General features: G+C 36.3%; 1 protein-coding gene across 9 annotated transcripts in view; it reads left to right on the top strand.

The window, feature by feature from the left end:
* The window catches only part of KDM6A (lysine demethylase 6A), a 204,283-nt gene that overhangs the window by 75,276 nt on the left and 101,621 nt on the right, over positions 1-27,386 (top strand). For all 9 annotated transcript variants that reach the window (XM_032426664.1, XM_032426669.1, XM_032426663.1 and 6 more), the window contains 2 exons: positions 1,664-1,713; positions 20,743-20,801. In XM_032426664.1, the coding sequence (XP_032282555.1) occupies positions 1,664-1,713; positions 20,743-20,801 (109 nt within the window). The remainder of the gene's footprint in view (positions 1-1,663; positions 1,714-20,742; positions 20,802-27,386) is intronic.

The following is a 27,386-nucleotide window of genomic DNA, read 5'->3' on the forward strand; positions in this document are numbered from 1 at the left end:
ATGTCTCATTTACAAATCTGTACTTGCACTTTGGAGCATTTACTTTTTTGACTTTGAATTTGAGGGTTCATATTTATTTCTTGGTTCACCATATAGTAGTACGGATGCCATCTTTCTCCCAGCTGATAGTCACATAGGCTTCTTGTACCTCATGTTTCATTTACTTTGGAGGACACCATACTATCTCTTTAAGGGCTCCTCCCAATTCTAAAATGGGAATTTTATGAAGTCATATAATATATATTATTAGGTTATGAGAAACATGCCTTCCAAGGTTGTTGGAATCCTAGAACATCATTGAAAGGGCAGTCTAGATTTAATATGGTGAGTGTACCAAATTGTTAGGGACCCTGACTTTTATTGGTTAGGATGATTTTAGGTACAAAAGCAAAGACCTGATTCTAGCTAAAATAATAAGCAAATTGGTTGCCTCCCATAACTGGAACTTCATAGGTGAGTTGTGTACTGGGCCTAGTTTGAGGTCTAGAAGTATCCAGCTACTTTAAATAAGTTACTTGTTCAGATATATGATGATGTTTTTGGGTAATGCTTCTCTAATTTGAACATGTTTAGAAAGTTCTCTGCATTGTATTCACATATATTTTGGCTGTTCACTAATAAACACTATGAAAGCATTACACATGCAGTTCTAGAAAATACTAATTTGCATTTCCCCCCATTTTTATCATTATAAAATTTTACACTTACTAAATCTTTATTTGAAAAATTTAAGTCTTTTTTTAAATTGAGGTATACTTGAATAAATAACATTAGTTTTAGGTGTTGTATAATATAATGATTCAATGTATATATTGCAAAATGAGCACAGTAAGTCTAGTTAACATCCATCACCATGCATAGTTAAAAATTTTTTTTCTTGTGATTAGAACTTTTAAGATTTACTCTCTTGGCAGTTTTCAAATATGCAATACAGTATTATTAACTGCAGTCACTATGCTGTACATTACATCCCCATGACTTATTTATTGCTCAACAGTTTTTTAAAAAGGACTCTCTCTACCAATTCTAATGTGTGTATATAATTTTTAGTTTACTTTGTTTTTTAACCTCCTCACTGAGTTTTTGGATTGACTGGAACTATAAATTTTTTCACAGCCTTTTATGCCTTGTGGTATATTTTAGGGGTATGGGATGCCCTATTTTGGAATTGAGTTGGAGTAAATTAATTGTGGGCTGGATTTTTTTTGTTGGTTATATGAAAGGAAACATCACAAAAGAAATACTGGTTTTGCTCTTTGAGGTGGTTGAGCTCTTGGTCATTCTTAGAAGTGAGATCCCTTGTGGGAACAAATAACTCACCACATTCTGAAGTAGAGTTGGAAAATCTTAATCCTTTTATCAGATTTGGTCTGTGAGGAAGGTCATGTTGATTCAAGAGGTAGCCTAGATCTGTTCAAGATTAGGTCTGAGATATGAACAGTTTTAGTTTTACATCTTTGAACTCCTGTGAATTTGATATTTGTTGCTATGTCTGACTACGAGGAGGGGGAGGCCCCAGATTTCTAAATTGTTTGGTCTTAAATATCACTCTCTGTTGGAAGGTGGTGGGTATGATGGGAAGCTTCTGATATTTCTTAAAACTTGTATTACTGATTTTGAAATGGGACGTGATTGCGACTCATACTTATTTTCCCTCTTTCAGCGTTATCTGCATACCAGAGGTACTACAGTTTACAATCTGACTACTGGAAGGTTAGTGAACATTTGCATGTCTCTTTCCTGTTTAGTTTTTGGGCCAATTACTACTGGTTATGCTCAAAATGAATTGTTCCCTTTTTTTTGTTTTGTTAATTACTTTAAAAACACTATAAGGAAAGAGGTTTGGAAAGGAAAATGTTCTTTGTATTATCTTGTATGAACCACCTTGTATTTTATTAAAAGAGATAGATCACTCTGACACAGTTTATTAGCCAAAGATGATCCTAAGTGTAAGAATGTAAAAGCAAGTAAAACCAAACGGCAACAAAATGATTCTTTCTTTGTTTTTTGTCTTAAGTTGTTACCTGGGAATAAAAGAAGGCTTTTATTGGATGTATAAGATGGGTGTATAAGACTGAAAAGGCAAGAAACAATGGGAAAATTATAATAGAAATCTTTCTTAGTACAGTCTGTCTATAATTGGAGCTCTGAGGACAGCTGAACCTAACCATTTTTTAAAAGACTTACCTAAATGAAGAACTGTGAGTCATCCATTTACTTAGTTTAAGCAGTTCATAAAGTTCCCTGGGCAGGTTAATCTTCACGTCATATTTATTTTTATTTATTTTTTTATTTTTTTAAAGATTTTATTTATTTGTCAGAGAGATAGAGAGCACAAGCAGGGGGAGCGGCAGGCAGAGGGAGAGGGAGAAGCAGGCTCCCCACTGAGCAGGTAGCCTGATGTGGGACTCGATCCCAGGACCCTGGGATCATGACCTGAGCCGAAGGCAGATGCTTAACCATCTGAGCCAACCAGGCGTCCCCATATTTATTTTTAAGCATAAGTTTATTGAAGAGTGGGATTTCTTTATCTAAATTGCCATTTTAGATTTTTAGGGTATATTTTATTTTTCCATCACCTAGTTTTAATGTTTCTTTTTGATTTGTAGAAGTTTTAACAATATATTTTGGTAATTTAAAAAATGTATTGAAAATATCTTTTCCAGCCTGTGGCTTACCTTTACTTTTAAAAGCTTGTTGAAGTATAATTTTTACATAGCATAAAATTCAACTGTTTTAACTATGCAGTTCAGTGACTTTTAGTAAATTTTCAGAGTTGTACAACCATAACCACAGTCTTATTCTAGGACATGTCCATCTCCCCATAATGAAACCTCATGCCCAACCTCTGGCAAGTACTTTCTGTCTCTGTGTATTTGTATTTTCTGGATATTTCATATACATGGAATCATATGTGTTTTTTTTTGTGACTGGCTTCTTTCACTTAGCGTATGTTTTCAAGGTTGATCTATTTGTAGCATGTATTAAAATTTTATTTTTTTTATTATTTAATATTCCATTGTATGGATATACCACATTTTATTCATTCATTATTTGATGGGCATTTTAGTTGTTGTCACTTTCTGGCCATTGCGAATAATGCTGCCATGAACATTTGTGTTGTACAAGTTTTGTGTGGACATAGATTTTCAGTTCTTTGGGGAAATGGCCAGGAGTGGAAATGCTGAGTTGTAGGGTAAATCTATGTTTAACATTTTAGGAAACTGTTTCCCAGAGTGGCTATAATGTTTTACATTCTCGCCAGCAATGTAGGAGGGTTTCAGTTTCTCCATGTCTTGTCAGCACTTGTAATTATTCAGTTTTTGAGTGTAGCCACCCTAGTGGGTGTGAAGTAGCATCTTATTACGGTTTTTATGTCCATTTTTCAAATGACTGATGATGTTTAACATCTTCTTATGAACATATGAGCTATTTGTATATATTCTTCGGTGAAATGCCTGTGCAAACCCTGTGCCCATTTTATATTTGTTTTGTTTTCTTTTTTTTTTTTTTAATAACTGTTGTCAGAGTTCTGGATACAATCTCTTACATGTAATTTGCAAATATGTTTTCAGAGTCTGTGGCTTGTATTTTAACTTTCTTGGTAGTATATTTTGATGTGCAAAAAATGTGAATTTGATGCTGTCCATTTTCCTCAACTTTTTCTTTTATTGTGCTTTTAGTGTTGCACATAAGAAATCTGCCTAACCCAAGGTTATGAAGATTTATTCCATAGTTTATTCAAACCAGTTGCTTCAGTATTTGCCTTTACAGATAGTACTGTAATAGTAGTAAAAGTGTCTTTTCATATTTTTGTTAGTGATTCTTTGGTGTATAAGTGGGATCCTTTATAGGGTAAGTGTTAAATACAGCTCCTTAGTGTTAAATACAATCAGGGAGTGCTGATTTCCCCCTGGTCTTAACCAAGAAAGTTTGTCAGCAGGCTTTTTGTATCTGATAGGTGAGAAACGGTGCTTATTGTTGTTTTAACTTGCATTTTCTTAATTGTTAGCAAGGTTGAGTTTTTTGAAATTGAAGTTTAAAGACTATTTCTTTTTCTTTGACATATTTGTTCATATCTCTTGCCTAATTTTCTATTATTGGGTGGGCCATTGTTTTATTTTTCTGTTTTATATAGCTGTGTATGGTAGGAAGTATTTATCCTTTATCTGCAATACAACAAGTTGCAGTTTGCCATTTGTTGTTCTGCTTTGCTTTTGTGTATTTGTTTTGCCCATGCGGAAGTCTTTTATTTCTTTGTAGTCAAATTCATCAGTCTTTTCCTATTTTGAGTTCTAGGACAGGTTTTTTTCCTTGTTCCCAGGTGTTAGAAAAATTCACCCACATACTCTTTTAGTACTTGAATGTTTTTTATTTTTATTTTTTAATTTAAATCTCTGATCCATTTGAGATTTAATTTCCTTGATCTATAGTGTGAGGAACATTTAAGTTTATCTTTTTCCTTATGGTTAATTATCCCAACACAATGTATTGTTAAAAAATCTATCTTTTCCTCCACTAATTTGTGATGTTGTCTTTTTTTTTTTTTTTAAGATTTTATTTATTCATTTGAGACACAGAGATAGAGAGAGAGAGAGAGAAAGCATGAGCAGGGAGAGAGGCAGAGGGAGAGGGAGAAGCAGGCTCCTCGCTGAGCCAGGAGCCCGATGTGGGGCTCGATCCCAGGACCCTGGGATCATGACCTGAGCTGAAGGCAGACGCCCAACCATCTGAGCCACCCAGGCGCCCCGAGATGTTGTCTTAATATGCTAAATTTTCACGTGCAGTTTTGTCCGCTTATGGGTTTTCTGGTCTATTTTGTTAGTCTGTTTATGAACTAATTACCATACTATTTTATTTACAGAGATTTTATAATATATTTTAATATGTGGTAGCACTCTGGTACCCTTCCTCATTGTTCTTGTTTTTAGGATTTCCTTGACTGTCCTTTCTTGGTTGTTTTTCCAAATAAACTAATTGTTTAGCTCCACAAAAATATCAGATTTTTTTTTCCACCGGCTTTTTTGAGGTATAATTTACATTATTTTAAGCGTATAAGCTTGCTGTGTTTCAGCAGTTTATATGAGGTTGTGTGACCATTATGACAATTAAGATACGGAATGTTTCCATCATTCAGTGTTCCCTTGTGCCCCTTTTACAGTTGATGCCCATTCTTGCTTGACCCGTGGTCCCTGGCTGTTAGTTATTTGCTTTCTATATCTCTAGTTTTGCCTTTTGTAGAATGCCTCACAACTGGATCCAAGCAGCATGTATTCTTTTGTTTTTGATGTTTTTCATTTAGCATGCTAGTTTTGAGACTCATCCATGTTGTGGGTATCAATATTGTGTTCTTTTTAATCTTTAAGTAGTATTTCATAGAATGATTCTTCCAGTTATTCCATTTATCAGTTGCTAGACATTTGTGTTGTGTCCAGCTTTAGGTAAATATAAATGAAATTCTGTGAACATTATTTGTCTTTGTGTGGACATAGGTTTTCATTTTTCTTGGTATATGTACCTAGGATTTGGAAATGCTGGGTCACATTGCAGTTGTAGGTTTAACTGCCAAACTGTTTTCCAAAGTGGCTGTACCATTTTACATTCCAGCTAGCAACGTTTGATTTCCCCAATTCTACCTCTTGGCTAGTACCTGGTATTGTCAATCTCTCTTTTTTTTTTTTTTTTTAAAGATTTTATTTATTTGACAGAGACACAGCGAGAGAGGGAACACAAGCAGGGGGAGTGGGAGAGGGAGAAGCAGGCTTCCCGCGGAGCAGGGAGCCCGATGTGGGGCTCGATCCCAGGACCCTGGGATCATGACCTGAGCCGAAGGCATACGCTTAACGACTGAGCCACCCAGGTGCCCCTATTGTCAATCTCTTTTAACTTTAGGCATTCTAGTAGGTAAGTGGTGGTTTTTCATCTTGTTTTTTTTTTTTTTTTAAGATTTTATTTTATTTTTATAAATATGGAAAAGGGTACCAGAATGCTACCACATATTAAAATATATTATAAAATCTCTGTAAATAAAATAGTATGGTAATTAGTTCATAAACAGACTAACAAAATAGACCAGAAAACCCATAAGCGGACAAAACTGCACGTGAAAATTTAGCATATTAAGACAACATCTCAAATTAGTGGAGGAAAAGATAGATTTTTTAACAATACATTGTGTTGGGATAATTAACCATAAGGAAAAAGATAAACTTAAATGTTCCTCACACTATAAATCAAGGATAAATTAAATCTCAAATGGATCAGAGATTTAAATTAAAAAATAAAAATAAAAAACATTCAAGTACTAAAAGAGTATGTGGGTGAATTTTTCTAACACCTGGGAACAAGGAAAAAACCTGTCCTAGAACTCAAAATAGGAAAAGACTGATGAATTTGACTACAAAGAAATAAAAGAGAACACGAGAGAGGGAATACAAGCAGGGGGAGTGGGAGAGGGAGAAGCAGGCTTCCCGCCAAGCAGGGAGCCCGATGCGGGGCTCGATCCCAGGACACTGGGATCATGACCCGAGCCGAAGGTGGACACTTAACCAACTGAGCCACCCAGGCGCCCCTCTTTTGCTCATTTTTAACTTCTTTTTTTGTTTTAATAGAGTTGTATGGACTATTTACATATGCTGGAGGAAGCCCTTTGTCAGATACGTGTTTTGGAAATATTTTCTCACAGTCTGTGGCTTACTCTCCGTCCCCCCCGACCCCCCCGACCCCCCCAATTGTGCCTTTGAAAGAGCAAATCTGAAACTGGTCCCTGTATTCAGAACACAGGGAGAGACCAGTGAAAGGGGCTGGCCCACTCCAGGTTGGTAGATGGCACTTTTAATAAGCAAAAGAAACTTACAGATGAAGCTTGTCTTGGGCGGCAGCAAGACGAATGGATGGATCCCTGAACCCACCTGCCAAGTCTTGTAAGTTTATAAAGAGGCCTTAACTGGGCTTAGTCACATATACTGTGCAAGTGTTCTTTTCGATGGCATTCCCCAACAATAATTTTCAGATTTGCTGTTTTCTATTATAACTCTATTTTCCTTTTAATAACTCTAGAACTGGTAATGAAGTATACCCTCTTTTGTTCCTGATATTTTTGTTCTTGATCAGCCTGGCTAAAGGTTTATCAATTGTATTGATCTTTGCAAAAATCTTTGTTCCATGGATTTTTCTTTTTTAAGTATTGTTTTTCTGTTTTATATTTCATCGATTCCTGATTGTCTTTATTTGTTCTGCTTACTTTGTGTTTAATTTTCTCTTATTTAGGTAGAAGCTTAGATGATTGATTTTCTATCTTTTCCCCCTAATATAAGTATTTAAAGGTGTCTATTTTTGTTAGCATTGCTTTAATTGTATCCCACAAGTTTTTATATTTTGTATTTTTGTTACCATTTATTTGAAAATGTCTTCTACTTTCTCTTTCTTCTGACCTATGGGTTATTTTGATACATGTTATATAATTTCAAAATACTTGGGTTATTTTAGATATCTCATTGTTAGTGATTTCTTTTTTTTTTTAATTTTATTTATTTGACAGAGAGACAGTGAGAGCAGGAACACAGGCAGGGGGAGTGGGAGAGGGAGAAGCAGGCTCCCTGCTGAGCAGGGAGCCCTGGGATCATGACCTGAACTGAAGGCAGACGCTTAAAAGGCAGACACTTAACCGACTAGGCCACCCAGGCGCCCCTCATTGTTAGTGATTTCTAATTCTGTTTTATTTGTATAACATACTTTGTATGATTTCATTCTTTTGAAATATATTAAGACTTTTTTATTGGTTTAACACTTGAAAACAGCCGCAGGATTTGCATTTGTTTGTATTATGCTGTAAACATCAGGTAAAGGCAGTTGATAGTGTTTTTCAAATTTCTGTCTTTGATGGTTTTTATCTTAGTCATTTGCTGAGAGTTACTGCTTATGATTGTGGAATTGTCTTTTAATTTTGCCCTTTTTAAAAAAATACATTTTGAAGTTTTCTTACTAGTACATATACATTTGTGATATTTTTACCTGATGAATTGACCCTTTTGTCATTATAAAATATTATTTTTACCTCTGGTAATCCCTTTTGTCTTGACATGTGCTTTGTCTCATTTTAATATAGACATTCTGTCCTTCTTAGGCTTGTTATTTACATGATATATCCTTTTCCTCTTCTTTCCAACCTGTTGGTATCTTTATATTTACAATTCTTTTATAGATAACTTATAAATGGGTCTTGCTTTTTTTATGCAGTCTGAAAATCTCTGTTTTTTTACTTGCACTGTTAAATCATTCACAGTAATGTACTCATTTATATGATTGGGTTTGCATCTTTAATTTGATTTTTCCTTTTCTGTTTGTCCTTTCAGTTTCCTGGTCTACGGTTCTTCCTTACCTACTTTCCCTACCCCTTTTTGATATTTGAGTATGTTCTACAATTTCACTTTACTTTTCCTGTTGTCCATTTCAGCTCTTCTTTTCATTATTCGTTCACTGGGATTATAGTATATACCTTAAGTTTTTCACAATCAAGTCTCAGTTAATATTGTCTCAGTTACATAAAATACGGGAAGTTTGCAATTACTTAAGTCCACTTCTTACCCATCCAATTCCTTTATATGGTAGTTGTTATATCTATTAAATTTATATTATTAACTCCAGAGGATGATGTTCTTTTGCTTTGAACAGACCCATATATTACAGTGTTAATAGTAATGGTTTGTATTTACCCATATGGTTACCATTTCTGATACTCATCATTACTTTCTGTGAATCATTTCCATGTACTATCATTTTCTTTTAGGCTGAAGAACTTCGTTTAGCATTTCTTATAGTAAAGATCTGGCAGAGATGAATTTCTTTTATCTGAAAATATTTTTTTGACTTCATTTTTAAAGGGCATTTTTGCTGGTTATGGAATTATGGCTTGGCTTGCCTTTTTAAAGTGAAGTTATACCTCCTTGCCTTCCTCTTTCTGATGAGAAATCAGCTCTTAATTGAACCACTGTCCCTGAACACAATTTGTTTACTTCTTTCATGATTTGCTTGTTACTTTGGCTTCCTATAGTTTGATCATGATAAATCTCTGCATGATCATCTTCATATTTATCTTGCTGGAGCATTTTGAATTTGCATTAAATAGGGGAATTTTTTGTTGTTATTTCTTCAAATAATTTTTTGTTCATTCTTTTTCCTTTTCTTCTGGGGATCCAATTCCATGTAGGGTAGATAATTTGCTTTTATATAAATGTCCCTGAAGCGCTCTTATTTTTTTCCTTTTCTCTGTGGTCTTCACATTGGATAATTTTTCTGTTTTGAAGTTTATTCTTTTCTTTCCTTTGTTGTCATTTAATTTAGTTCAATCCACTGAATTTTATTTCAGGTATTATATTTTTTAGTTACAGATTTTCCATTGGGTTCTCTTTTTATCATTTCTCCTTCTTTGTTGAGATTTCCTGTCTTTTTAATAATGAGCATGTTTTGTTGATGATAATTAGAATAGCAACTGTAAAATCCTTGTCTGCCATTTTCTTTTTTTCAAAATTTTTTTAAAAAATTTACTTGACAGAGAGAGAGAGTGCGTGTGCCCACAAGCAGGGGGGTGGTGGTGGGAGCAGCAGAGGGAGAGGGACAAGCAGGCTCTCCACTGAGCAGGGAGCCTGATTTGGGGCTTGATCCCAGGATCCCAGGATCATGACCCAAGCCGTAGGAAGATGTTTAACCAACTGAGCTATCCACCTGCCCCTTGTCTGCCATTTTCTAGCATCTTTATCATTTTGGGTTTGGTTTCAGTTGATTTTCTTCTTTCTCAAGAATGTGTTCTGTTTTCCTGAATCTTTGTATGTTGTGTAATTTTGTGTTAGGTACTGGACATTCTGAAAATTATGCTAACTCTTGGTTCTATTATTTTCTTCTAGGGAGGTCCCCCTCCCCCTTTCTCTTTTATCAGGCAATTATCTTTATTGGACTCCCAACTGCAAACTCAACTTCCTTCGGGTGGCAACTTAAGTATCAACTTAGATCTTTTGTCTTTAACTTAGCTGTAAGTCTGTAACTTGCATACAGGAGTCAGACATGTGGATAGACAGAATTTAGAATTCTCTGCCTCTTTCTTTTCTGGAATTTCCCTTTATTTAGTGGGTTGTGATTTCTTCTGCTTCCAGTCTTCAGGTTTTCTGTATTAGACTGCTTTTTCTACTAGTGACCCACTTAAACATGTGCTATGCCTGGCAGCAAGTTAATAGCTGGGAAAATGGAACTCAGCCCATACAACTTTACTCCTCTAAGCATGGCCTTTCATATTAGTTTCCTATTGCTGTTTTAACAACTTACCACAAATTTAGTGGCTAAAAACACAAATTTAATTATCTTACAGTTTTGAAAGGCAGAGTCCCAAATGCGTCTTAGGGGAATCTAGTTGTCAGTAGGGCTTGTTCTTTCTGGAGGCTCTATTGGAGAATCTGTTTGCTTACCTTTTCTAGCTTCTGAAGTTTGCCCACATTCTTTGGGCTCATGGCCCTGTATCTTACTGCATTTTGTCCCCACATTGCCTTCTTTGGCGTTTAACTTTCTTGCCTCCCTCTTACTAAGGACTCTTGTGATTACATTGGGTCTAACCTGGGTAATTCAGGATAACCTTCCCATATAACAGTCCATTTAATCACAACTGCAAAGTATCTTTTGCCACGTAAATATTCTCAGTTTGGGGATTTAGGATATAGACATTTGGGGGGCCACTATTCATACTGCCACGTCTTTCACTAGAATCTGCCTGTTTCTGTTTACTCTTCAGTGCCTTTAGTTAGCTGCTTTATTTTATGTATTATAAATTCTATAAACCAGAGTTTATAGTTTTTATAAAACTATAGTTATTTTATAGTTACTGTCTCTAGGAGAGTCTTCACCAGTGTCATCTTACTTATTAGCCTTCATTGGAAGCAGTAGTGTGATAACGTATTGATACCATTTTGCTTGCTTTTGAACTTAATAAAAGTGTAATCGTGCAGCATATTTTAAAGTCTTGTCTTCTTTCAGTCAGTACTGTATATGTTAGATTCATCCCTGCAGTTGTATATTGCAGTACTTTGTTTCCATTGCTATATAATACTTCATTATATGAATATGCCACAATTTATTCATTTTATTGTAGAAGGACATTTGGTTTTTAATGAATTTTGGCTGTTACTGATTGTAACTTTGCAAGTTCTTGATGCTCTGGTAGTTGTCTGATGCCTGAAAACAGATTTAAAACAATATTTTGTCCAGCTTTTCTAGCTCTAATTACTTGGGTAGAAGAGGGAATTGGGATTCAAGACCAAAACAGATTAGTTTACCATTGCCTGCAGTGGAACTCCCCTCTAATCTTACCTACATATAATAAGGAAAACTTAATGTAAAATTTATTATTTAAAAACTTACTGTAGATATTTCGAATAATAAGAGAACATAATTATGGGATGCCCAATACATGGAATACTAATTAGCCATCAGAATAATTTATCATTGGTAGTTTCTAATTGTACAGAGTTCTTTTTTTTGTTGTTGTTTATTTATTTGAGGGGGAGAGGTGGAGGGAGAAGCAGACTCCCCGCTGAGCAGGGAGCCCGATGCGGGGCTCAGTCCCGGGACTCCAGGATCATGACCTGAGCCGAAGGCAGTCACTTAACCAACTGAGCCACCCAGGTGCCCCTAGTTGTACAGAGCTCTTAACAGGCAAGTTGAGATCCTCCCAGGTGTCAAAAGCTGACTCCCCAAATACCAAGAACACAAACCAGAGTTTATTGCTTACCATGTTAAAGGAGAACACCACCTCTGCAAAGCTTTGTTGGTATCCTAGGGAAAAGGTAAGGTCAGAATTGATTGAGAATTGAAACTTTGTTTTAAGACAGGTCTTTCACTCTGAAAAACAAACTGAGGGTTCTAGAGGGGAGGGGGTGGGGGAACGGGTTAGCCTGGTGATGGGTATTAAAGAGGGCATGTTCTGCATGGAGCACTGGGTGTTATACACAAACAATGAATCATGGAACGCTACATTAAAAACTAATGATGTAATGTATGGTGATTAACATAACATAGAAAAAAAAAAAAGGTCTTTCAATTTGGGAGCTTGATTGGGTAAGAATCTCTACAAATGTAACAGTCCAGAAATGGTGATTATAGCAAGGCAAGGAATTTGAGTTAAGGGATTCAAAGAATCTTGGGCCTTAAACTATTCTTGATGCTTTTCATTGAAGAATTGATGGTTACTATAATAATGGACAAACTATGTGCCTGGGCAGGAGATATGGAAAAGTAAAGTAATGCTAATGAAAACAGAAGACTGGCAAAGTCATTTTAAGATAGACTTTAAGGAGGCGCCTGGGTGGCTCAGTCGTTAAGCGGCTGCCTTCAGCTCAGGTCATGATCCCAGAGTCCTGGGATCGAGCCCTGCATCTGGCTCCCTGCTCAGCGGGAAACCTGCTTCTCCCTCTCCCACTCCCCCTGCTTGTGTTCCTTCTCTCGCTTTGTCTCTCTCTGTCAAATAAATAAATAAAATCTTAAAAAAAAAAAAAAAGATAGACTTTCAGGTGTGGTTTAGGTTCTCAGGTCCAGGCTAAGTTTGGGGGTAGACATTTTTGGTTCTCTCAGGATTCAAGGATTTGTACCAGATTTTGTCACTTAAAGACATTAATGCTACTTACTTTAATTTCTGTTTTCTAAACATCATTAAACACTGTAACAGTATTATTTGTGAGCCAATGAGTATTTACCCAGTGGCTGGTGGTGATCAGAATTCATATTCATGACAGTGATTTTTAGGTTTAACTTTTTATATTTGTAGTTTTGTCTAATTTTGTGTGATTTATACCCACACTGTATTGTAAGTTGAAGAATATAAGTATATGATTGATTTTTTTTTAAAAAAAATATGACTGAGATAATTATCTTTTAGTTGCACTTCTTTCTTCAAACTGCATCTCTTCAAACCTGTCCTCTATAATTAGATCTTAAAAAATAAAGTGATTCACCATTCTATAGGGCCCCAGATGAAGGATTTCTTCATCTGAAATTCTTGCATGCAGAATTATGTATAGTTGAGTGGATTTTTTTGTGGGGGGGGGGATTTCAGAAAGATGATAATGCATTTACTGTATTACATAATATCCCCTGTGGCAACAGCATACTTATATCTCTGCAGTGATAGTATGATTCGTTATATTAAGTGGTAAGTAAAAAAAGACTTCCTGTCAGTTCAGTTCAAGTCAGGGTTTTCCTACCCAAAGAATTTTGGTGGGTGATTTATGATCACCTTTAGTTTTTGTTAGAGGCTTTTGGAATTCAGAATGAACAATTAGGTATCATTGATCTGTAATCTATGATTAAATTTTAATCTTTGTTTAACATTTCAAAACTCAAGGGTGTTTATTATGTAATTAAAAATTTTATTTCTTGAGAGATCATACTTTTTCTTACCTAGTTCAGAACAAATGAGTCATTTTTGAAATAGTGAAAATTTGCCAGTCATCTCATGACTGTTCTGTCATGCCATTACATGTTTACTATTAGTGATTATAATAAATACCTTTGTAATACTAGCTAATAATAAAAGCTTATTTACTCAACAACTCTATTTACCGTGAAGAAATGGCATAATAATTAAAAAAAAAAATGTAGGGAAGAAAATCTTTCTTCTGACTACTTAGGTTCTTAGGCTAGGGCCTATGAATTCCTTAAAACAGGCGGATTAACAGGAGGGAAAAAAAAACAGTTTACACATGCAGTGCATATATACCTGTGGGAGAACTCAGTGATGAGTAACTCCAAGGGTGGCTAGAATTTGGAGCTATATACCAACTTAGTAGGTGATGAGAGGGAGAAAGGGCACTTACAGGAAAACAGCTTTTTTCGGAAAATAAATGAGCCCTTAGGAGTCTAGATGGGAGATATGATAGTCTTGTGACAAAGTCAGAGTTCCTCTCTGGGAGGGGGTTATGACACTTGGGTTCTTTTAGGAGGCTCTGCTTTTAACATATGAGGGATTCGAGGAACTCAGATGCCTTCAGCCCAAAATAATTCTTACACCAAAGTGGCATACTTTGGAGTACCATGTCCTGATCCCCTTCAACAATAGCAGCAAAACCTAAGGTCTTTCATGAGTCAGGAAAGTTTAGAAATTGCTGTTATGGTTTATAGTATGAAGTAGAAAGGTAGGAATGAAAAATTGTGTGTATGCTGTTCATGCTGCTATGTATTTGATTATACAAATAGAAGATGGTAAGCTACATGTTAAAATGGGAGGAAGTTTTGTTGCTTCCTGATGACTTCTATTAAGTATACTTTATTAAACAATTCTGATATACTTTTATTTATAATTGTGAACTTTTAAAATACATAAAACCTACCCTTTCTCCCTTTTTTTCCCACTTGAATTTAAGAAAGAAAAGCTTTTGAATTACGGTAGTATGCTTATCTGAAAGAATCATTGATAAAAAGTTGCAGAAACTAGGGAACTCGTGGAATCTGCACTCATCTTCTGACTTTTCAGTGACTTTTTCTATTACAGTAGTTACGTCAGTCACTAACTGGCTTTTACATTCATAGACGAGGGCTTTGTTGCCAATACACAGGGGTAAGTAAGATAGTTCCTGCTCTCAAGTTGCCCATATTCTTGTGAGGGGAGACACAAATAAGCATATGTTTTTGGTAAGTGATATATTGGAGGTGTTGAGGGCCATGAGGGGGGTGGAAGTGTGTGTCTTTGAATAAAGGGTGGGGGAAGGTCTGAGTGGGGATTAGAAACACTCCACAGAGAAGTTGCAATTTGAGGGAAGGATTAATGGCAGTTTTCCAGCTAGAAGACCTGGAGAGGCTTTCCAAGAAGAAAACTGAGCCAGCACCTGAAAGTACAATCAGTAGGTGTTTAGGGAGTTCTCAAGTTCTTGGTCTAGAGCAGAGGTCCAAAAACTTTCTTAAAAGAATGAAATAGTAAATGTTTTAGGCTTTGTGGGCCAAGAGACAACATCAGCTGTTTTGTAGATATTTAATCAATCAGTTACAATGTAACCATTATAAAATGTAAAAATTATTTTTAGCTCTTGGGCTTAAAAGAAAAAATTTGACTGGCTATAGTTTGTGGACTCCTGTTTTAGAGCCTAGGGTTATTGTTGGGGGTATAGGACTCAAGTTGCGGAAAGAAAGGCAAGGGCCGGATAGATGGTAAATGGGTTTACAACAGGTAGCACAGATCTGGAGGCTTAGATTTGTTTCAGTATTTGTTCAATATCTAGTCAGTTTCTGTAGTGCTGGAAATTAGAGTCCTAAAGTTAAATAAAACACAATGACTTTGGATTGATTGAAATTGCATTGACTTTGTACATTAAAAAAAAAAAAACCTCATTGTAAAGAGACTACTGTCTTTCTCAATAAAATTTTGTCATTTTTCCATGAAGTTCTTGTGCATATTATAAGGTATATTTTATATTTTACAGCTTTATTGCTATTATAAATGTCCTTTTAATTTTTTAAATCTCTGCTTATATATAGAAATGCAGTTGGCTTTTATATGTTAAATTTATTGAGCAGTTTCACTAACTTTTACTAACTTGGCTAATTTGACTATGTTACTTTGGATTTTCTATGTAGACTATCCTGCCTTTGTAATTAATGGTTATTTTGTTATTTCCAATTTTTTTATCTTTTTGCCTGCTATTGTGGTAATTAGGATGCCAGCACAGTATTGATTGAAAGAGGTGATAGAGTACATTTGTTGTTTCCCTTCTTAAAGGGAATGTTTTAAATGTTTTACCATTAAGTATGATTACTTAAAGTTACTTTTTTTTTTTTTTGTAAATAACAAACTAAGAAGAGAAAGGAACTTCTTTACCAAAAGCCAACTGTTAAAAATACCACTTTAAATGTCAGCATTTTTCTTCTGTGTGCAAATGCTTATTCTGCAGCCACTGAGATAGTTTTATATTTTTTCTGTTTAAACCAATCTTGTATTTCTGAGGTAAGTTCAAATTGGTAATAAGTTTTTATCATTGTTAGGTGAATGGGGTCACTAATATGTAATATCTTTACTTTTTTTTTTTTTTTAAATTATTTATTTGAGAGAGAGAGCAAGTGCAAGTGGAGGGAGTGGCAGAGGGAGAGAATCCCAAGCAGACTTGCTGCTGAGCCCTGAGATCATGACCTGAGCCAAAACCAAGAGCTGGAAGCTCAACCGACTGAGGCACCCAGGTGCCCCAGTATCTTTGCATTTTTGTTCATAATTGGAATTGGTCTCTGTTTTTCCTTTCTTGAGTTGTCTTTTTCTTATGCCTTGGAACTGGTTCTGCATTCTGAGGAACTGGTCAGAGAAGGAGGAAACAGGGCAACAACGCTTTCCTTTAAGGGAATCATGAGATCATACATACCTCACTGGTGAGAATGTAGTAATTTGAGCATTCCTAGCTGCAAGGGAGGCTGAGAAATGTATTTTGTCTGATCCTAAGAGGATAGAAAACAGTAAGGGGGAAGGTACATGTTGTTGCAAAATAGACTGTACTAGTAATACAAATTACTCATGTTAATTGGCTAATAAGGGAATTACAATTATGTCTGTATGACCTGAAAGTCTTACTGTTTCACTTAAATTTTTTTCTAGATAATGGGAATATAATCACAACCTTTTTAGGAAAGAGAAAAGCTCTCAGCTTGGCTGCTGCACTACTAGCAGGAGTGCTGTAGTCTCGATTTTAAGAAAATTAAACATGAGTACCTGCATCCTAATCCTCTTCCTTAGAAAGGCACATCCCCAGTCTTGTACAGTCACAGCTCTCAGCTATTTTCAGTACCTGCCAGCTCTGCTCTAATTAAAGGGTTGCCAGCATTCCAACTTTGTTCATTTTTGAAAGATTTTATTTATTTATGAGAGAGAGCAAGCGAATGAGCAGGATGGGGGAGGGGTAGAGGGAGAAGCAGATTCCTGCTGAGCAGAGAGCCCGACATGGGGCTTGATCCCAGGACCTTGAGATCATGACCTGAGCGGAAGGCAGACACTTAACTGACTGAGCCACCCAGGCGCCCCAAGGAGTTTCTTTAAGAGCTATGTTGGGGATCAGTGAAAACACTACTATGGACTCTGGTATTGGTGAACTGCTAACTTAATGAACCACATCCGTGACAATAACTTTACTGTAGACACACTAAAAGAACCTTCAGTGTAAGTTGATAGCAATCTCATCAGGTTATAATTTCTTAATTTGGGGTTGTGATGGGTACTGTAATACAGTCAAGGTCAGAGGTTGGCAAACTTCTTTTGTAAAAGGCCAGATAGTAAATATTTTGGGCTTTTTTGTAAGCCTGATAGTCTCTCTTTTGCAACTATTCAGTTCTGCTTTTGGAGCTGGAAGCAGCCATAGACAATAAGTAAATGGGTGGGTGTAGCTATGTTCTGGTAAAACTTACTTACAAAAGCAGGTGCCTGGCTGGATTTCATCCGTGTGCCATAGTTTGCTGACTCCTGGTATGGATACTCTAACCTCTAAAGATTTGTATTGAAGCAGGAGTATATTTACTAAATAGTACATTTCCCAGAAAGTTACTCCCTTAACTCTTCATAGTATAGGTTGAAGAATGACTACATCGTATTTAAATTAATTTCCATATCAATGCCTTGGCTCAGGTCATCTTTTTCCATAAACCTTTGTTTCTCAGTGGGGATGCTATTGGCATTTGTGGTGAGATTGTATATTGGGAAGGAATTCATTTATTTAAGAGCATATAGCTGTTCACACCTCCAGGTCACTGTTTCTAAAGATGGGTGTTAGAACCTCTGGCTGAGATGGCTTGTTTTTCCTTCTCCTTTCCCAGCTATCCTTGAGAACAGTACCCAAGTGTACTACCTGTTTTCCTAGTCCTTATTATACTTCATTAACTCTTAAATGGTTGTAGCTTGGAATGTATTATTATGCACTTAATTTCATAATCTTTTGTCATTAAATTGTAAATTCATTGAGGATAGGGATTTTTGTCTGCTCACTACTGTCTTCCTAGTGCTGATAACTCTGCTATGACTCATAATAGATGCTCAATAAAAGTTTGAATTACATGGTTTACTGTTACGGAAAAATGAGATTTAATTCCTTGCTGAGATATATAAGCTCCTGGTTAATAGGAACCGTTCCTCATACTAATTCTGTGTCATCTAGGGAGCTGAGTTTAATAACTGAGCTTAAATACTGGGTGATTCAGTTTACTAAACCTTTGGGCATCTGCTGTGTAGAAGGCACTGTGCTAGGTGATAACGGGATACACACATGATTAGCATTCCTGCCTTTGTGGCATTTTTGTCTGATGAGATGGGGTTTAGTCAGTACACAAATAACAAAAATATAGTAGTTAAGAGTGAACCCTGGAGGCAGGCCTAGATTCAGTTCCTGTGTCCACTACTTAGTACCTGTCTTTTTAAGCAAGTTGTTTAATCTTTCTGATCCTTGTTTCTTTATTCTATAAAGGAAGCCCTCCACCACCTCATAGAGTTGTTTGAACCTTCAAAAAGAAATGATGATATTAGCATTTTGCATTAAATTAAGTTCTTACTATTAATAATGTCTTAGGATAGAGGCATTGTGCAGGGGCCAAATTTAGAGGTTGGAAAGATTACTTCTGGGTTGAGGTGGGAGAAGCAACAGAGCTTCATGGGGAAGATGCCATTTAAAATAGATCTTGAATAATTGATAGAATTTATAAGGTGGCAGGGATAGGGTAAGATTTCCTAGAGTGGGAAGGATAAGCTAGGAACAAAGTAAGGACTATTGGGAGATGCCAGGTATTTCTTGAAAGCAGAAATGCTCCTCCGTAAATTCCACCACACCCCACCCCACCTTCTCTGGTAATTACCTCAGTCCGTGACAGATGTTAATCAGCCGTGCTCCCTTCCCTGCAGTCTCTCTCACCTGAGAAGACAGTTGTCTTTCAGATCTAGACTTTCTGGGTCAAACACTGCATGACTCGGAATTAACTACTCCTGCATTCTGAATATCACTGTTCTCCCCACTCCCCATCACCTGCACAGACTAGGTTGCATACTTCTTGACAGCAGGGAAGTATGTTTTTATCAGTTTGGCTTGCTCAACCCTTGAGTATTGTCCCTGACACCTAGTAAATGCTCAAATTATTTCAGGGGGTGGGGGATGGGGTGATAAATGAATGATCCTGATTAAAACCAGTTCCAAGCAAATTAAAAAAATTTTTTTAAATAATCAACTTTTGAAATAGATGTTGTCTGAGACCTTTGTGTGAATCCCCACATCTATGAATGCTCTCGTAGCATGTAATTTTCTCATTTGGAAAGCTGGGGGTAATGAGGATTTAATGAAATTAAATCTTCATATTTATTACATTCTAAGATATACTTAAACATTTTTCAGTGTTTCCAGAAGGGTACTTGAAAGTCAGAGGAAGTGCACAATATAATCCTAGAACAAAGTTTAGTATTAAAAAAAATTAATTGCAGGCCAAAAAGTCACCCAGCTGTTTACACTTTTGTTTACACTTTAAACATCACTGATTTTTTTTTTTTTCCCCTCTAACCAGTGACTGATAGCAATTGTGGGATAAATACTCTAGTCCCTCACACCTAGGGCAAGATGATTTAGGAATGTTCCACGCTGTCTACTAAAGATCCCCAGCAGGATTCAGACCCAGTTGTATAACCAGCCATATTGCACCCTTCATTGGCGTCCTTCCCTTCCCTGCCTCACTTCTCCACTCCCTTATTGGTATTTCCTAGGGCAACTTCCCAGATAAACTACTTATATTTAAAACCTTCTGTCTCAGGGTGTGCTTCTGGGGAAATACAACCCAAGGCTGTATGGCAAGAAGCATTTTATTAAAAGTCTTAAATTTTCAGGTTTTAGAATATAGGTTTGTAGAAATTTCTTCACAAGGATCAGTGTGAAAGCTTTATTATTATTTTTAAACAAATAAGGTTTACCAAAACAGATTTGCTTATGTGTTGGCAAAACATGTAATAGATACTCAAACATTTGCCCTTTTTGAAAAAAGGGAGTAGCTAGCTAGTTCCTATTTGGAGGCCAGAGGTCAGAATGAGTCTGGATAAGCATCTTTCTGTTTTGTACTAAAAAATGAATCACTGATGTTTATTTACTTTTTATTTTTACATTTTTTTAAAGATTTATTTATTTTTTAGAGAGCGCAGGCACGGTGGGGTGGGGAGAGAAGCAGAGGGAGAGGGAGAGAAATCTCAAGCAGACTCCCCGCTAAGCGGGGAGCCCAAGTGGGGCTGAATCTCAGGACCCTGAGATGGTGACCTAAGCCGAAATCAAGAGCTGGACGCTTAACTGACTGAGCCACCCAGGTGCCCCAGGAATCACTGATGTTAAAGCCCCAAATGTAAATGGCTAGGTGTCATTTTAGCATGTGTGGGGTTTTTTTTTTTAAACACTAAAATTTGTTCTAGGTTTATATTGTGCATTTCCTTTGCATTGTAACTACCTTCCTGGCAGCACTGAACATAAAATTAAATGTAGTTAAACAAAGAACCAGAGAAAGAATACAGATGGAAGCAAGAGAGAATAGGATACCATAATCCAAACATTTTCTTATTCCTGAATAATAGGTTTTTATTTAACATGTTCCCATGGAATTCTGCTGACAGGGTTTTTTTTTTTTTTTTTTTTTTTTAATTCCAGGGCAGGTTTGATTAAAAAGAAACCAGAGAATCTCTCCCAAGTTAAATGGTTTTCCTAAGTCTCTTTTTCCTTTTATTTACAGAATGCTGCCTTTTTATATGGTCTTGGTTTGGTCTACTTCCATTACAATGCATTTCAGTGGTAAGTTGACATAAAACTAATAACTCCCATTATTTCTAGTAAATGGCTTGTTTTGTTTGATATTTTGTGTGTATGTATAATAAATACAAAGTATTTTAATGTCACTAAGCCTACAGTTTTAAGTAATCTCTTGAATTGATTAGATTGTTCCTTCAGAGATACTGACTCACTTTAGATTGTTAGAGTTGTATATGTTTATAAAAGAATATAGTATGAGATTCTGATTAAAGAAGGCTTAGATTGGAAAGCTTTTGGAATTTCTCACTCATTATGGACCAGTGGTCCCCAGATTATTTGAACTGGAGAATGACTATGCTCTCACATCTCAAGGTCTGTGGGTAAATGATCTTTGATGACCAGTATGTTTACCTTTTCAAACTTTTAGATAAGATTGGCTGCTTACCGCCCCCTCCAACATACATACCCCAATATACATATATGTGTGCACTAGTATTTTCCAATTTCCAGTAACTAGGCACCAGATTACAAGCTCTCAATTCTCTCATTTATAAAATAGGAATAATGGTATACCTTCAGAGTCAGAGATTAAATATGATAGGAATATATAAGATCTTATAAACTGTAAAGTGTAGGGCCCTTTTGTTATGGCCTTTGCCCCCTTGTTGCTTTTCTTGTTTATGAGACAAGATAATAATGTTCTCCAATGGAATTAACATAGAATTTGAGTTGGAAGAGAGGCATTCTGGTCTCAGCGCTGTCCCTTAATTTGATCTTGAGTTAAATAGACTCCCTAGGTCTGTTTTTCTTGTGTGTGTGTGTGCGCGCGTGTGTGTGTGATTTTTTTTTTTTTTTAAGTGCGTTGTAGTCACTTGCCTTTTCTACTTCACAGAGTTTTGATGATCAGATGAGATAATGTATATTTTGTAAACCATAAAGCCCTTTCCAGACATTTTTTATTTGAAGCATATGCAATTTTATCAGAGTCTCTTTTGTTCTCCATAATTTTAACCTGAGCGAATGCTCTGAGAGTCCAAAGCGAGGTTTTGACCAAAGGTTATAACCCTGTCATGTACCTGTTGGGCACCCTGGGTATTTATTACAGAGCTTTAAAATATGTATTGGCAGTGATTCAGTATGGTTTCCCTAAAGGTGAAACTGTAGACATGGATGACTTTTTCTGTGTGCTTTTTCTTCCCTCTTTGCTTTTGGTTCTGTTGGGTTTTGATCATCTGTGGAAGCACTGCATTGTTAGAGAATACCTGTGTGTATATATAGAGTATTGTAATCATTCAGATCACTCATTTTGTTTGTAAACTTTACAAAACTTTAATTGATCTTTATAAAGAAGCTTTGTAATTTTTTTCTCTTAAATTATCCATTACTGTAGAGCAATCCTAAACTTAAGCCTCCTAACCTCATGTCTAGTGCTTCATATTTAAAACCAAGGATAGATTAGGACTGTTTTAAAAGAGTCTTAGTTTCTTGAAGATCCTATTCATAGAATACACAATTCTAAACTTTCAGAACCAGAAGTGGTTTTAGAGAACTTAGTTTATTCCCTTAATTTTGTAGATAACGAAAGCAAGGTGTGTGTGTAACTGAATATTATGTAACTGTTTAGTGGCAGAAGCGAGGTTATGTTCAGATTCCCCAGTCTAATGTTGTTTCTATTGTACTGTGTCCCCAGGTTTGAAGATTGACAGGTAGTTATTTTTTTAATCAGTTTTCGCAGTTGTTCTCCTGGGCACATTGGTACATTCTTTATGGCTAGCCAGAAGTAATTTATGTGAAACCTGAGGCAAGGAACTCTACAGTTTAGGAATGGACATGTATACCACACACAGGCAGTTTTTCACCTACCTTTGATAACGTGTGAGCTCCCTGTAGATTGAAGATAGAGACGTAAAATCAGTAATGAAGTGAAACCATCATCAGTTCAAAATTGGATTACTTTCATTAAGTCCGTGACCATGTCAACTTAGGAGACTTGTAGCTGTGGAACATTATATCATATGATTCCTTATCTGTATATGATATCTGTATCCTTCAGTTGACCTAAGAAATGAAACTGAATGATAAAAGGACAATGCAGTGTCTGAATTAACAAGTGCCCTCTGGTCTGTTGATCCTGTCCTGGTCACCACCATTTTCTCACATCTTAAGTTTCAACTCTAGCTGCTTCCTAAAATGACATATTTCACACCCTGTCTGAATCCATCCTAGCTATGTGTTTTCTCTCCTGCTGGTCAGATGTTTTTTTCCACAAACTCTCGTGTCCCATCCTTTAACTTATCTTGCATTTCTTGAACAGCTGCAGAATTAGAAAGCATGGAGTAGTTGCTTGGTGAGTTTCAGAATACAGCCTTAAGTGTTAGGAACTTCCTTAGGTTAAGACTGTGTGTTTTATTTGGTTTTATTTGTAGTAGCTGTTAACTGCTGGGATCAGGCATTTTTCTTTTCCCTGAAATTATTTACATGAAATTTTGGGATATGTTGAAAAAATTTTTCTAGAGAAGAGTGTGTTATGCCCTTTTTTGTATTGTCAGCTCTAAGGATCTGCCTAGGATGTCTCAGAATGTTTTATCTTTAGTATATTTGTAGTTTAAGTAAAATTTGATACTTGGTAATGGTGTCTGTTGGCATTTGCTAGGTTAATAAGTATTTGGTGATAATGTGTGCGACCAACATGTGTGTTGGGGTTGGTGACAGTGACTTAATATTATTGAGAACAATTTTATTAAGTATAGTTTTATCTGTTAACTTGTTTGCCTTGTTTCTTGCTATAGTCTGTCCATTGTTTCTTTTGGAGTTGATTTTATGGGTTAGCTTCTAGATCACTTGTTATTTGGTCAGTTTTTCCAGTTTTCAGTTGCATTCTCTTCTTGGAGGAGCCCATGTCAGAAAGTAGTAGAGCAACTGTAACATCCTCATTGTACTTAACGATGATTATTCAGTTTTACTATTGATTTTACTCCGTATTGTGCGACCAGAGTTAAAAAAGATGCCCAGAAGGGGAAAGATACAGAAGCACAAAGTAAAATAGGAACATCAGAGAGCTAGAACCAGTCTTTATACAGCCATTCCTTTACAGGTGCATGAATGCACGCCCATGCCTTCACTTGTTCTTGCTCTTGAAAGGGGCACATTGCTTGGGGTACCTTGAACTGAGTTTCTTCTTGCCTTATAGTGAGAAACCTGTGTCCTTGGGTGAGAGGAATTGAAATACATACAGTAATAAATTATTATAGCTTATAGCCATACTTCTAAATACATCCATCTGAAAATTCATATCATTCCTCTCTTTCTAGCCTGCAACCTTTTGTATTCCCATTGATCAGTATCAGAAGGGTCTTACGGTGGCAAATTTAAGAGATACATAATTCTATGCTATAAGCATAGGATTTTGGAAATTAAGCTCCCAAATCTAATTGATAGGCCTGGTAAGGAAATATAGTGATTATTGTTGACATTAAAAAGGGTTAGGGGAATGAGGTGGCGGTGAGATTAGAAACATAGAAGTATTAACACAGTACAAGTGAAGTGTTTTTTTAGGGTTAATTCCTTAAGTACTGTACCAATCACAAGTGTTCTTAAAAGTGTAGGAATATCTGTTCTCCATTGTGGTGACCACTTCGGGTGCAAATGAACCTAATGTCTTCGTAATACTACCATTGATCCTGAAGCTTGTCTAGCATGGAGTCTGGCAAAAACTTAATAAATGTTTTTGAGCTATCATAATACAAAGTAATGCTCTTAGATGAAAAGCTTAAGTATAGTTCCATTAAAATGAAACAGTTTATGTTAACATGTGTTATTTATTATGTACACTTCTGTTTTGACAAAACTAGCATTTAACTAAGGCAGTTCTGGTAAAGTTATGCTTACCAGTGACACATAGATTGTCAGAGAGAATTTGGAAGGGCTTGGACTAATTAAGCTTCAGGGAAATTATGGATAAAAACATAAACCTTTGCAAGAGGGGAAGGAAAAAATGTCTCCCACTGTCTGGGGTGATGAAATGAAGACTGGCTAAAGAGCAAAAAAAGCCATGAAGTAACACATTAGCAAATGACAATGTGAAGAACTCTTGTGTGATATTCTAACTTAGCTTCACATTTAAGGTCCTCTCTGGTTCGGCCTCAGATGGTCCTTCTTGCCTCCTGTTCCCCTAAATATATTCTTTGTGTCAGTCACACTGTATTAACATTTCCCTGGAAACGTATTGAGCATTTTTTTACCTATGTAACTTTTGTGCCGTTTATTGTGTTTGGTCTGCTTTCTCTTACCATCTCCACCTTTAAAAATCCTGCCTTGCCTGTCTCTTTGATTCATCAAATCTTTCATTTGTCTCATTTAAAAGGAACCTCTACGTTTCATAATATCTGTATGTGGAAGTATTTATCTGTTGCGTGTATACATGTTATTACTGATTTAGAGTTAGAATATTCGCCCTTTTATTAGTATGAAATTCTGTGGTATTAGACCATTTATCCCTTCAGATATCCCTGAGGGAAATCTCCAGACTCAGCTTTATTAGCCTTAGAAAAGTTAAAAGTTTTATTATGTCTCTTTCCAAATGTACTGAAACTGTGCTAGGGACATTTAGTTAATATTATTTTTACTATAGTTTGGTAAAGTCCTGAGGAAGCTTTTTCTTTTTAATGACTGTAAAAACAAAAAGTGCATATTGCTGTGCATAATTATCATTGGCATTTTTTCTCAAAATCTAAAGGATGTAGTGTTTTATATCACCAAAATTATTGCTAGAGAATATGCTTTAATATTTGAAAAGTGTAAACCTTTCCAGGCATTGTATCATGAAAATATTTTATAGTTTTGGGTAGCCATTTCTCATGTTCTGAAATTCTCTGTCATCAGAATACTGAGGTCAGCAGAATTTATATGTGTTGGTGTTTTTAGTCTAGTTTGTGGTGCAGAGATCATGCTCTGGCTACATACAGTTTGGTGAGATAAGAATGTGGTAAAATGATGACCAAAATTAGAATGTAGTCTGAATGATAACCTATTTTTTCCACACACTCCTCTGTCACACACACACACACACACACACACACACACACCCACCCACCCCTCTTTTTCCTTTTTTCCCCTAAGGTGGGAAAAAACTGAGGAAGCACACCTGGAAGTTGGGTAAAAAGCTTAGAAAAGGAAATGAAAATGAACCTAGATATATTTTGTTAGATGAGAGGAGCTCAGTAAATAGACTGTGGAGCATTGCTGTCTCCTCCCCCCACGAGAAGCCCAGTCAACCAACTATAAAAGTGATGGCATTAGTAAACATCTATTAAATTTAACCGTTCTCTGTATTATTTAGACCATTAAAGATAAAAGAGGAGTGTGGACCTCAAAGAATAGGCCACTTGGAAAAACTGGAGAGTAGTATACCACTACATAGAGAATAAAATGATTTGATTATAAAGTGGACCTAACTGCTGGTTAACACTAAGCAAAGCATAGTTGTTATTGAGTTTGGGTGGTCAGTCTTTTAGGTAACAGTGGATTTAGGGTGAAATAGAAGAATAAAAATATTTCAGATTAGGAGACCATCCTGAGGAGAAGCAGTGAAGTCAAGAGGGCCAGTATTTGCATAAAGAAATTCCCGAAATAAGCCAGGTCATAGCTGAGGAAGAATAGTATTGGGTCATAACTGGGAGTAGAGTTGAATAGGTACTAGGTTCTGCTCACAGACCTTAAATACTACATGGAGATTTGACTTAGAGTATCATGGTTAGTAGGCAGTTACAGGACGCACATGTTTGAGGAAACATAGGTAAGCCAGAGCAGAGTGAGGGTGTCCTTAAAGAGTGTATCTATTTCAGTAATCTAGTAATGAGATATTGAAGATTTGGTCTGCAAGGTATTGAATTTGAGGAAAACTTTGAAACAACAAGAACTTGATGATTCGATATATATTGGCCATACCATCTCATGGGCACTTTTTATTTATTTATTTTTTAAAGATTTATTTATTTGCAAGAGTGAGTGAGCTGTGGCGGGGGGGGGTGGGTGGCAGAGGGAGAAGAAAGAGTCTTTTTTTTTTTTTTTTTTTAACAATTTTATATATTTGTCAGAGAGAGAGAGAGAGCAAGCACAAGCCAGGGGAGCTGCAGGCAGAGGGAGAAGCAGGCTCCCCGCTGAGCATGGAGCCCAATGCGGGACTCAATTCCAGGACCCTGGGATCAAGACCCGAGCCGAAGGCAGACACTTAACCGACTGAGCCACCCAGGCGTCCCGAGAAGAGTCTTAAGCAGACTCCGAGCTGAGTGCAGCCTGATACGGGGATCGATCTCACAACCCTGAGATCACGAACTAAGCCAAAAGTCAAGAGTTGGCTGTTTAACCAACTGCGCCATCCAGGTGCCCCTCATGGACACTTTTAATAGTCCTTAAAGAATAAACATAGGGTAGCCCAGACTAGTATGTTGGAATACAGGTTTTTGCTTATAGGTTAATGGTTTTTTTTTTTTTTTTAATTTCTAGTGTGTTAATATACATAGAAAACTTGTTAAAATAAACCTGTGTTTCTTTGCATTTATGTGACATTGTGAACTAAGTGGATAAGATGTCTGCACGAAAGGCACCTATGGAGTAAAACACCTCTAC

Source organism: Phoca vitulina, unplaced genomic scaffold (genome assembly GCF_004348235.1).
Source record: "Phoca vitulina isolate PV1807 unplaced genomic scaffold, GSC_HSeal_1.0 scaffold35, whole genome shotgun sequence".
Classification (NCBI taxonomy): domain Eukaryota; kingdom Metazoa; phylum Chordata; class Mammalia; order Carnivora; family Phocidae; genus Phoca; species Phoca vitulina.